Genomic DNA, 12,500 nt, shown 5'->3' on the forward strand with positions numbered 1-12,500 from the left:
TTATAATACATAAGAAATTTTTGTAACACATCGTAATACTTAAAAACCACTCCTAATAAAACACCACATCAAACCACATCATGATACTTAAAAGACAAAATTACAATACTTTTAAAATAAAACCACTCCTTTTGTCACAATAAAGTAAAATCATATCAAGATACTTAAAAAAAAACCCAACCAAACAAACAAACAAAAAACAAAGCAAAAAAAAAAAAAAAAAATCTCAACATTTAATGCTAGTCGCATGCACCTTAACCCTTTCACTGCCAAACTCGCATTTATGCAGCAGCTAGGTAGAGGACCCATGTCACTAAAGGGTGACCAGATCATGGGTCTGTTATCCATGAACCTACTGCTCTTTATTTTCGGTGGTAGGATAGGCCATATCTTCTACACATCACAGGGGGAATCCCCAGCTATTCCTAAACACCATATTTCTGTGTTTACAGCACAAGGGAATTTTGCACTCTAAATTGACTGGCAGTGAAAGGGTTAATACACTAAAAATTGTCAACTCACCATATTGTCCACAGCAACAGGGTAGTCTTTCTAAACGGTGGACTTAACAAGTCCTTTAATCGACCATGCTTTATATACTGCAAATAAACAATTTAGATAGAAGAAGAAGAAATAAATGAACCCCTCAAATAGATTAACAACAACTTTATTTCAGGAAGCACAACACAAAATAATTATAAGCCCAAAAGGAATGCTTGAAAGACATAAGATATGTTTATGCTGTTGTTGGTGTTTTTGACTCACTTGTGTAAACAAAATGAGTCTATGTTTTAACCCGGTGTTCAGTTGTCTGTGTGTGTGTGTCCGTGGTTAACTTTAACATTGCCATTTTCTCTGCAAATACTTTGTCAGTTGACACCAAATTTGGCATAAAAATTGGAAAAATTCAGTTCTTTCCAGTGATCTTGGTTAAAACAATATTGCACCTCTGGGATGTGCACACACACACACACACACACACACACAAAAATGGAAAAAGAATCCAAACTATATGCAAACTGAATTAACTTTTTTTTTTTTTAATTCTTTAAATTTGGCACTTTGATCTGATATTCTGACACAACAACAAGAGCAGTCATTTTTATTGGTTTTTGTTCAAACAGGAACTTCTTTTGCTAAGCATGGAAGTTATATTTATTTTGCATGTCTTTGGTGCAGATAATAAATTTGCTTAATTTGCTTTAAACTGATCTTTCTCATCTTAAACATTACATTTTGAAATTATACTCAATACATAAAAAGCTTGTGTGTTTTATTCTCAGTGTACAGGGCTTTCACTATGTTCATTCGCCCAAGTTGTCTTTTTCGGAAAATACTAAAATCAATACAAGTGGACTTATAGATCTATTGGCTGAGCCCTGAAGGTCATGGGCAAAAATCAATTGCGTACACATATTTATACATATTCAAAGCGCGTGCTCATATTCTTCGCGAACGCGAACGACGCCATTTTGTTTCAAGTTGTTGACCTGCCCGTTCAATCCTATATCCAATCGACAATACACGATGACATGTGATGGAAAGTTGGCCGAGAAGGAGACCGTTAAATATGTATTCAGAGAAAGATTTGTGAACACCTCATCACTTACTGGATTATGCCCCAAACTGCCATAAAAATATCCACAGAATCAGTTGGAATTCACAGTTAAAAAATAATAAACCATGAGAGTTAATACCCTTGAATTGATGAAACGTAAAACTTTCCAGTCTTGACTTTTCTCAAAATGAAGTCCTTTTCACTTCATACGACGTTTAGAAGTACTTGTACTTGGCTGTACATGTTATTAGTTTAACAAAATACTCAATTTTCATATCAACTTTAAAACTATAAAACTAGAATGAACATAAAAGAGAAACTGAATCGACCACGTCAACAGGTTTAACTAAACTTGTACATCTATCTAGATCCAGAGAAAATGGCTAAATGTTGCAGTGTGATTGCGACAATAGCCACGTCTCCTTTACCGCGGACTTAAAAAGAATTTTTAATTGCCCTTAAAGATTTTTTGAAAGCCAGAATAAAATGATTTAAACAGCGTTCTCACTGCGAATACCGCAATCGATTTATTGCCCTTTAAAAAAAAAAAAGCATGTTTAAATATTATATTTTTGAACGTCAGTTAAGGAGCCCAGATAGTGTAATGGGTAAGACAGTTTCTTCTCACCCGAACACGTGGGACCTGCCGTTAGGACTTTTTTTCTTTTTCTTTTAACCCGAAGCTTTATGATAACAAATACCGAACACATTTTAACGATTAGATTTTTTTTTTTTTTTAAGTGTATCACAAGTGAGTCTTGAAGGCCTTGCCTCTACTAGTTTTTGTTGTTGCTGGGGTTTTTTTGTTTGTTTGTTTTTGTTTTTTGTTTGTTTTTGTTTTTTGTTTTTTTTTCTGTTTGTGTTTACTGTATTATTTTTTTTACATTGTTTTATTTTTGCTAACAATGTTGATGTTATTTCTCTTCCTGTCAACACACTCTTGCTTCTTTCAGCAGTACAATTGAAAAAAGATTTCCCCATATCCATAATTATGCATTTTCTTAATCATTTTAGATATGTGCATTAGAACTGTGTTGCACTGTATTGTACTGTAATTTTTTGTATCGCATTGTACTGTATTGTATTGTATTGTCCTCTCTCCAGCCGTACACTGGATACATAATTATAGGCACAGGACAAGACAGTGAGCTGATTAACACAACTATTCCTCACTTTAATTCAATCAAGGTTTAAAAGCGCAACTCACAACTTCCAAAACCCATTCTGCTACTTCAAGTCCTGTGGCGATGGGTGAGTTCGAAGCAGCAGGTGTATGGATACACTAGAAGTTGTGTTGTGTTGTGTTGTATTGTATTGTATTGTATTGTATTGCATTGCAATATATTGCTCTTTATCACAACAGATTTCTGTGTGAAATTCGGGCTGCTCTCCCCGGGGTGAGTGCATCGCTACAGGTCAATGAAGCAGCACGTGTGGATACACTGAATGCTGTGTGTATTGTATTGTATTGCGTTGCGTTGCGTTGCGTTGCGTTGCGCTGCGTTGTATTGTATTGTATTGTATTGTATTGTATTGCAATATATTGCTCTTTATCACAACAGATTTCTGTGTGAAATTCGGGCTGCTCTCCCCGGGGTGAGTGCATCGCTACAGGTCAATGAAGCAGCACGTGTGGATACACTGAAAGCTGTATTGTATTGTATTGTATTGTATTGTATTGTATTGCGTTGCGTTGCGCTGCGCTGCGCTGCATTGCATTGCATTGCATTGTATTGCTCTTTATCACAACAATTTTCTGTGTGAAATTCGGGCTGCTCTCCTCGTGGTAAATGCATCGCTAAAGTGCAGTGTCGCCTCCTTTTTTTTTTTTTTTATGTGTGTGTTTTCACGTGTGTGTGTTTTTTTTCTCCCACCCACCAACATTCTACAGAATGTTGCAAGGGACAGCTCTTTCGTTGCCGCCAAGGGGGCCGAGGGGTACGCTGGGGTGGAGAAGCACAGTAAATGGCTAGCCCAGAAGTACTCGTCTTCCTTTTTTACCATGTTATTAATTAAACAAAAGTGTTTTTGTAAAAGCACCTAGAGCATGTGTGGGTGTATGTGCGAATGTGTGTCTTCATGTTTTACATTTATTCGCTTATTTATCACCATCGTTGTCTTATTTATTTATTTATTTATTTATGTTTTATTATTATCATTTTATTAGTATTACTAATATTATTACTACTACCTTTTTCTATATTATAATTATTTATTTATTTATTTATTTATTTATGCAAGCTTTTCTATTATTTATTCCCCCGTTTTTTTTGTTTTGTTTTGTTTTGTTTTTTGTTTTGTTTCTTCTCTCAAGGCCTGACTAAGCGCGTTGGGTTACGCTGCTGGTCAGGCATCTGCTTGGCTTGGCAGATGTGGTGTAGCGTATATGGTTTTGTCCGAACGCAGTGACGCCTCCTTGAGCTACTGAAACTGAAACTGAAACCTAGAGCAGATTTCTGAATAGTGTACTATATATGTATCCATTATCAATATATTACTATAATTATTATTACTACTACCATTAGCTTGATTGAATCTGTAGACAGGGAGAAGTTTCGAACTTAGCGTCAGGGGGTCAATCCTGACTAGCCATAATTTGACCTCGTGGGGTCATTCGAGACTAGCCCAGAATAACTCTGGGGTGAACCCCAACAGGTGGAGGGAGTGGGGGTGGGGTGGGGGGGGGGGGGGGGGTTAGTTTGAAGCTATTATACCGGCGCTATCTCAGATTAGCTTACCTGAGGCTGTAGATGAACCAACTTCCCGGGAGGCAAAGGTTGCCCGTTTTCATATGCAATTTTTTCCAGGGTTTTGACTGCTTTGTCATAGTCGCCTTGCATCACGTCAAAGCGAGCGCTCTCTGGTAACCACCACTGTGCGACACGATTCACAACTTTCAGCAAGCCGCTTTGTATACAAGATACTTTTATTGGTGTGTGTGTGTGTGTGTGTGTGAGTGTGAGAGAGAGACAGAGAGATAGACGCTTGACGCTTTGTCAATTGAATGTCACTGGCCACGAGGTCCTTGTGACATGGGTGAATGCGTCAACATACTTTCATTGCATAACAAACCATTATAATGAGCGAATGAGAGAGAGAGAGAGAGAAAGTAAATATTCAATTTTCTGAACTCGTGCATGGTTAGTTTGTAGGCTTGTGTGCAGAAAGTATGCTCAAATAATACTGATCATCTCACTGGCGAAAATGTGCGCATGCGACAATACGGAACATAACTCACACCTCCTACCCCAACCTCCTCCCACTACTACCCACCCCCTCCCTCCCTTCCCACCCCACCCCACCCCCCACTTCACTTACTGTGTGATAGTCGTGTCCGACTATGACCAAGACCATCAGAACCGCAGAGGAGGTAACTGCTCTCCCGACTACCTTGGCTAGAAATTGATTATAGTGGAGAGTGTCTTGCCCGAGTTACATCCCAACTCTAGCGGCTAAGAGGGGTTTTAGGACAGTCGGCGTTGTGGTGGTTCCCAAAGGCCAACCAGCTTCCGAGGCTGCATCACTAAGAGCCAGTGCAATTTTACCTCCTGGTTTTGAGAGTCACAGTCCTTCACAAAAGACTGAGCCGTAAGTGAATTCCCGTTGCCTTGGGAGGAGAAAAAAAAAACCGTTGAGAATACAGCTCTCACTTTGCTGTTGGGCCCAACCGTAAACTTATGTCAACCTGTGATATAAGCTCATACATTCTGGCCAACTCCGCTCACAACACAGCAGACAGTGAACACTTACCACACAGCAGACAGAAATTAAAAAGAGAGGGAAAGTGGAAATGCCCAGCAGCCAGCGCCAGCCTAGAGTTGGCATCACCAGCAGAGCTATGATCATCTCAAAGCACGCGCCTATCGCCCAGAACACCTGCGCACAAACAAAAACAACAGCATACAGACATACAGTGCAGACAAGTTTCAGTTTCTGAAGGTGGTGTAATCTGTGTTCGGACTCGGACAAATCCATATATGCTACACCACACCTGCTAGGCAGATGCCTGACCAGCAGTACAACCCAACGCGCTTAGTCAGGCGTTAAATGCATGCTTATGATACCACAGGACAATATTCTCGCTGCCGTGGACTTTTTTATTTTTTTTTATTTTTTTAGTGCGCCAAGTGCGTGCTGCACACGGGACCTTGGTTTATCGTCTCATCCGATTGAGCAGACGCTCGGTTTGATTGTCCAGTTAAACGTGGGAGAAAGGGCAAGAGCGGGGTTTGAACCCACACCCTCACAAGGAGGAAGGTGGCTGAATGGTTAAGACGCTCAGCTGCCGATACAAAGTGCAGACAAGAGTCAGTGTATGATTATATTCATGACTGTACTTACTTCCACAGTACACACAGCTCGTGATCATAATGACACAGTCAGTAAACACTATTGTTCCTCTGTGTTATAGCTAATAGTGCACAACAAAAGCGATGCGCTCTCATCGTAAGCGATACGCTCTCCCTGAAGAGAGAGAGAGAGAGCAGTCCGAATTTCCCAGAGAAATCTGTTGTGACAATACAATACAAATTACAATACAATACAATACAATCATTTTGGATGAGACGATAAACCGAGGTGCCGTGTGCAGAACGCACTCAGTGCACGTTAAAATACCAACGGCAACAAAAGGGCTGTCCCTGGCAACATTCTGTGGGAACGTCTACTTACTTCGACAGAAAAAAACAAACAAAATTGCAGCAGAAAAGGTAAAAAAAACAACAACAAAAACAAAAAAACAAAACAAAACAAAAACAAAAAAAAACGGGATGGCGCTGTCAGAGTAGCGACGCGCTCTCCCTGTGGAGGGCAGCCCGAATTTCACACAGAGAAATCTGTTGTGACAAAAAAGAGCAATACAATACAATGCAATACAAAAAGAGTAATACAATACAACAGAACACAATACTGTTGGCCGCCGTTCTTTCTCTGTCTCTGGACCTTGCAACTGGAATGAACTTCCTCTTTCGCTTCGTCAAGTCTTCACACTCAGCTCTTTCAAGTCTGGCCTTAAAACCCACCTCTTCTCAAAATGGCACCCCTTCCCTGCCTCTTCCTTGTCTTTAGTTTCTTCAGTTTTAGAGTTATGCATGCGTGTGAACGACCGGTGCGAAAGCGCTTTAATTTGTCTCTGCACAAGATTCAGCGCTATATAAATACCATTATTATTATTATTATTATTACAATACAATCCAATGCAATGCAATAGACTACACAGTAATTGAGTCAGCACTGTTTCTGTGCTTCTGTATAACCAACAATGGCACAGTAAGCACTGTTCCTAGGGCTTCAACACATCCAATAACGTAACAGTAAGCACTGTTCCTGTACTTCAACACAGTCAATAATGCCACAATAAACACCAGTTTTGTACTTCTACATAGCCAGTAATGACACACTAAGCACAAATCCCGTGCTTCTATATAGCCAACAATGACACGTTATGCACTAGTCATGTGTTTTTACATAACCGATAATGACACAGTAAGCACTGTCCCTGTGCTTCTAGATAGCCAATAATGACACACTAAGCACTAATCATGTGCTTCTACATAACCAATAACGACACAGTAAGCACTTTTCCTGTGTGCTTCTACACAGTCAGTAATGATACACGAAGCACAAGTCATGTTGTTCTACATTGCCAGTAATTACACACTAAGGACAAGTCCTGCACTTCTACATAGCCAAAAATGACACACTAATGACACAGGAAGCACTATTCCTGTGCTTCTACATAACCAATAATGACACACGAAGCACAAGTCCTGTGCTTCTACATAACCAATAATGACACAAGAAGTACTATTCCTGTGCCTCTACATAACCAAATAATGACACAGGAAGCACTATTCCTGTGCTTCTACATAACCAAATAATGACACAGGAAGCACTATTCCTGTGTTTCTACATAACCAATAATGACACACGAAGCACAAGTCCTGTGCTTCTACATAACCAATAATGACACACGAAGTACTATTCCTGTGCTTCTATATAACCAAATAATGACACAGGAAGCACTATTCCTGGGCTTCTACATAACCAATAATGACACAGTAAGCACTATTCCTGTGCTTCTAGATAACCAATGACACAGGAAGCACTATTCCTGTGCTTCTACACAACCAATAATGGCACAGGAAGCACCTTTCCTGTGTACTTCTACACAGCCAGTAATGATACACGAAGCACAAGTCATGTTGTTCTACATTGCCAGTAATTACACACTAAGGACAAGTCCTGCACTTCTACATAGCCAACAATGACACACTAATGACACACGAAGCACTATTCCTGTGCTTCTACATAACCAAATAATGACACAGGAAGCACTATTCCTGTGCTTCTACATAACCAATAATGACACACGAAGCACAAGTCCTGTGCTTCTACATAACCAATAATGACACATGAAGCACAAGTCCTGTGCTTCTACATAACCAATAATGACACACGAAGTACTATTCCTGTGCTTCTACATAACCAAATAATGACACAGGAAGCACTATTCCTGTGCTTCTACATAACCAAATAATGACACAGGAAGCACTATTCCTGTGCTTCTACATAACCAATAATGGCACAGGAAGCACTATTCCTGTGCTTCTACATAACCAATAATGGCACAGGAAGCACTATTCCTGTGCTTCTACATAACCAAATAATGACACAGGAAGCACTATTCCTGTGTTTCTACATAACCAATAATGACACACGAAGCACAAGTCCTGTGCTTCTACATAACCAATAATGACACACGAAGTACTATTCCTGTGCTTCTATATAACCAAATAATGACACAGGAAGCACTATTCCTGGGCTTCTACATAACCAATAACGACACAGTAAGCACTATTCCTGGGCTTCTACATAACCAATAACGACACAGTAAGCACTATTCCTGGGCTTCTACATAACCAATAATGGCACAGGAAGCACCTTTCCTGTGTGCTTCTACACAGCCAGTAATGATACACGAAGCACAAGTCATGTTCTACATTGCCAGTAATTACACACTAAGGACAAGTCCTGCACTTCTACATAGCCAACAATGACACACTATACGCCAGTCTTTACACTTAACAACACCTCTTAAAACGCCAGTCTTTACACTTAACAACACCTCTTAAAACGCCAGTCTTTACACTGAACATCACCTCTTAAAACGCCAGTCTTTACACTGAACATCGCCTCTTAAAACGGCAGTCTTTACACTTAACACCACCTCTTAAAACTCCAGTCTTTACACTCAACAGCACCTCTTAAAACGCCAGTCTTTACATGAAACACTACGTCTTAAAATGCCAGCAGTATTTACATGTAACATCACCCCTTAAAACGCAAATCTTTACATGCAACATCACCTCTTAAAATGCCAGTCCTTACATTTGACATCATATCTTAAAACGCAAGTCTTGACATGCAACACCACATCTTTAAACGCCAGTCTTCACATGCACAATCACCTCTTGACTCGCTCTACCCCACAGCTGATTGCCCGCTACAACCCACCCACCCACCCACCCACCCCTGGACCAGCACTACATTAGACCACTGCAGTAAAAATAAGGTGGTTCACGCTGGATCTGGATGCATACGTCGCAGGAGCCAATCTTCGGCTATAAACGCGACGGAACAGGGAGAGCACCAAAAATAGTATAAAAGGCCACCACACTGACCTAATAGTCTTTCCTACAGATTCAGGTCTCAATGAGTAGCCACAACAGGAGGTTTAAAAACTGGTTAAAATCTCTTCTGCTGTCTAGATGCTTAGGAGGCAGGCGACGTTATTCTGCCAAGCCGCTGATGTAAATGCGCTGGCAGAGCCTGCTCTGACGATGTCCTCCTCCAGATGGTTCCAGTCCATCACTAAAATAGCAACATTCAATGGAGACTTGTTGATTTATTCTGTTGAACAAAACTTCGTTTTCATGCTTCTGGAATCCGTAAATGGTTCAGCTTAAAACGCCAACTGTACCGAGCAAGAATAAACGGAATTAGAATAGCGTGTTGGTTACGAGAATTCCCCGTACCTGGTCCATTGGGGAAGTTATCATGTTAATGAGTTAACTCGTACCTGGAGATGAATGAGTTAAAATGCCAGTCTTTTCCATGCAACATCACCTCTATAAAACGCCAATGTTTATAACACTACTCACCTCCACAAGTGTGATACACACAGCCCTGTGTTTGGCAGGAAGGAACTCTGCATACAGGGTTATCCTGTGTAACATTGCACGGGCAGAGTTTTCCCTGAGAATGTTGTATGACCGAAACTGAATAGAAAAGCATGTGAGTTGTTGTTGTTGTTGTTGTTGTTGTTGTTGTTGTTCAGGGTGATCAAAATTATGCCATGTTTGAATAATGAAGGGGGTTTTGTTCAGTGTCAAGTATGCTGGCGATAATGGTGATAAATGTCATCATGTGATGAAGGGTGATAATATTTTAGTGGTGATGTATCTGATGATGAGAACGTCTCTCTCTCTCTCTCTCTCTCTCTCTCTCTCTCTCCCTGCCTCCTTCCCTCTGTGTGTGTGTGTGTGTGTGTGTGTACACTATATATATATATATATATATATATATATATATATATATATATATATATATATGTGTGTGTGTGTGTGTGTGTGTGTGTGTGTATACATATGTATACATATTATATGTGTATATACATACATACGTACATGCATATATGTATGTATGTATCTATCTATAACAAATGTACTGGAATACTGGAAGCCTGCATTAAATATTTGTTTATTTCAAAATACTCCAACCGCATCGACTGAACACTTTGAAAAAAAAAAAAGAAGATATATATATCATTCTTAAAATAATGGTTGCTAAGTATTGAAACAGTCGATGCCCATCAATGTCACACAAAGATTCGTCCAACAATACGAATAACGATATCTTGAAAAAAGAAAAAAAAAAGAAAAAAGAAAAAAAAGGGCAGGTCAGGTGAATGAAAAAGGAAACCTCCGGGTTGTCAATAAAACACTGAGCCAAAAAGGATTCATTTTCCTCCAGTTCATTTTCTCAGCCACCTGTGCAAGGTGAGAAGTGTTCTTCTCTATCTGTTCATCCTGCCTCCCATGTGAACCAAGGAAACCGTTCATTTATCTCAGCACACCTCTGTGTCTTTTTTGTTTTTTTTTTTGCTGCCCCGTCATCTGCACTGTTTCAGTGACATTGCTCCTACGCCGCTCATTCCGAGTCCTCCATACACAGCCACACCCGGGTTCGTCTGTCGCAGTCCCAGAGCCGGCAGTCCACAGGGAACCATCGATGTTAGGTCGCCAGGAGGCCACACACCAGAGGAGACCCTGCACTGCTGCTGCTGAGTCACTTCGGTGGTGTTCAGTGGTGCCTGTTCTGATTTACCGTACTTAGGACACCACCTAGTACTAAGCCCACTGACGACAATTATGGCTTAGTCGCGGAGCCAGACTGAGTGTGCGCGTCCCTCCCAGAGTGGAGACCGCCGCCACGTCCCTCCAACTACAGCCCCCCATGAATCTGCCGACACTGAAAGCATTGACAGGACTCACCCCAAGCACGGAAGTGTAGGGGTATCGAAACTGAGGTCACCATGACAGCAGGGCATGAAAGGCGACAGATTTCGGGACATTACCTCTGTGTCATTTATTCTGATCAGTAGAATACAGTTGTTTACATTCCCGAAGAGAAACTCATAGCAAGACATAATTTTGTTGTGTGTGTGTGTGTGTGTGTGTGCGTGTGTGTGTGTGTGGTACATATAACTTTGCATGCGTATCTTATAAACTTTGTTAAGATTTAATTGACATTAAAATTAATTCTGACTCTGTTCGAACCATACACAATGACGAGAATTGATTGTACGATTCTCCAAAACTGTTAAAGAAATTCCATTCAAGGTGAAATGGACATGGTAAAGATGCTCATGACCATGACGTGCATGCACAATGTCTGTTTGAAAAGACATTTCTCATACTTGCTCATGCCTCGCAGGCCAAGATCATGATATATCAGCAACCATCACTCAGAAGAAGAAAGAAGGATTTCATTTGACACAACAAGCCAGCAAATGCTTGCAAACGCATCCTTAAACACACACGTCTTCTGGGTCTGACTGGTGGTTATAATAAATCCACAGCTTTTCTTTTCTCTCTAACTCTTAGATACAGCGGCCTTCTGGGTCTGTTCGGTTGATTACATGTTGCATGTCTGTTTTCTTCAGTTTAACGTCTATTCACTATAAGTGTTTTTAGACAAAAGGAGTAAAGTAGTGTATAAAGGAAAGGGAATGCATGTGAATATTAGTGTAAAAAAATATATAAAAAAAGTTCATGTTATGTATCAGAGGAAAAGTATATTATAAGAAAACGTCTAAAGAGGTTGTGGTGTGTATTGAATGAGTTGTCATGGGAAGGAGAATATGTATATGCATATCAACAAGTATTAACCTACAACAATGTAAATATAAATAACAGTATTAAATATAATACATCAAAGGACATGTCTGTCTCAGCGTGTTTGTGTGCGTGCCTGAAATCTGTTTGAATGACACAGGAAACGAATGATGAGCGCCCCAAAGTGGCAGCCGTCAGTCGGCTCTACCCAGGTAAGCAGCAGCCTGTTGAGCAAATGACCCCGTGTTTGGAAAGCGTGTTAGACCTTGGTCTTCGACCGAGTACAGGCGCTGTATAGGTACCCATATTATCATCCGTCCCCAGCTTTTTTTCTTTCCAAAATGTATATTTGTATTTGTATTTCTTTTTATCACAACAGATTTCTCTGTGTGAAATTCGGGCTGCTCTCCCCAGGGAGAGCGCATCGCTACACTACAGCGCCACCCAATTTTTTTGCGTGTGTATTTTTTTCCTGCGTGCAGTTTTATTTGTTTTTCCTATCGAAGCAGATTTTTCTACAGAATTTTGCCAGGAACAACCCTTTT

The 12,500-nt window shown here is 40.3% G+C and overlaps 1 protein-coding gene across 1 annotated transcript in view; it reads right to left on the bottom strand.

The window, feature by feature from the left end:
- The window catches only part of LOC143287840 (synaptic vesicle 2-related protein-like), a 31,509-nt gene that overhangs the window by 10,146 nt on the left and 8,863 nt on the right, over window positions 1-12,500 (bottom strand). The window contains exons 6-9 of the mRNA XM_076596079.1: window positions 9,721-9,784; window positions 5,312-5,434; window positions 4,297-4,431; window positions 523-599 (exon numbers count right to left, since the gene is read on the bottom strand). Of these exons, the coding sequence (XP_076452194.1) occupies window positions 523-599; window positions 4,297-4,431; window positions 5,312-5,434; window positions 9,721-9,784 (399 nt within the window). The remainder of the gene's footprint in view (window positions 1-522; window positions 600-4,296; window positions 4,432-5,311; window positions 5,435-9,720; window positions 9,785-12,500) is intronic.

Source organism: Babylonia areolata, chromosome 12, assembly GCF_041734735.1.
Source record: "Babylonia areolata isolate BAREFJ2019XMU chromosome 12, ASM4173473v1, whole genome shotgun sequence".
Taxonomy (NCBI): domain Eukaryota; kingdom Metazoa; phylum Mollusca; class Gastropoda; order Neogastropoda; family Buccinidae; genus Babylonia; species Babylonia areolata.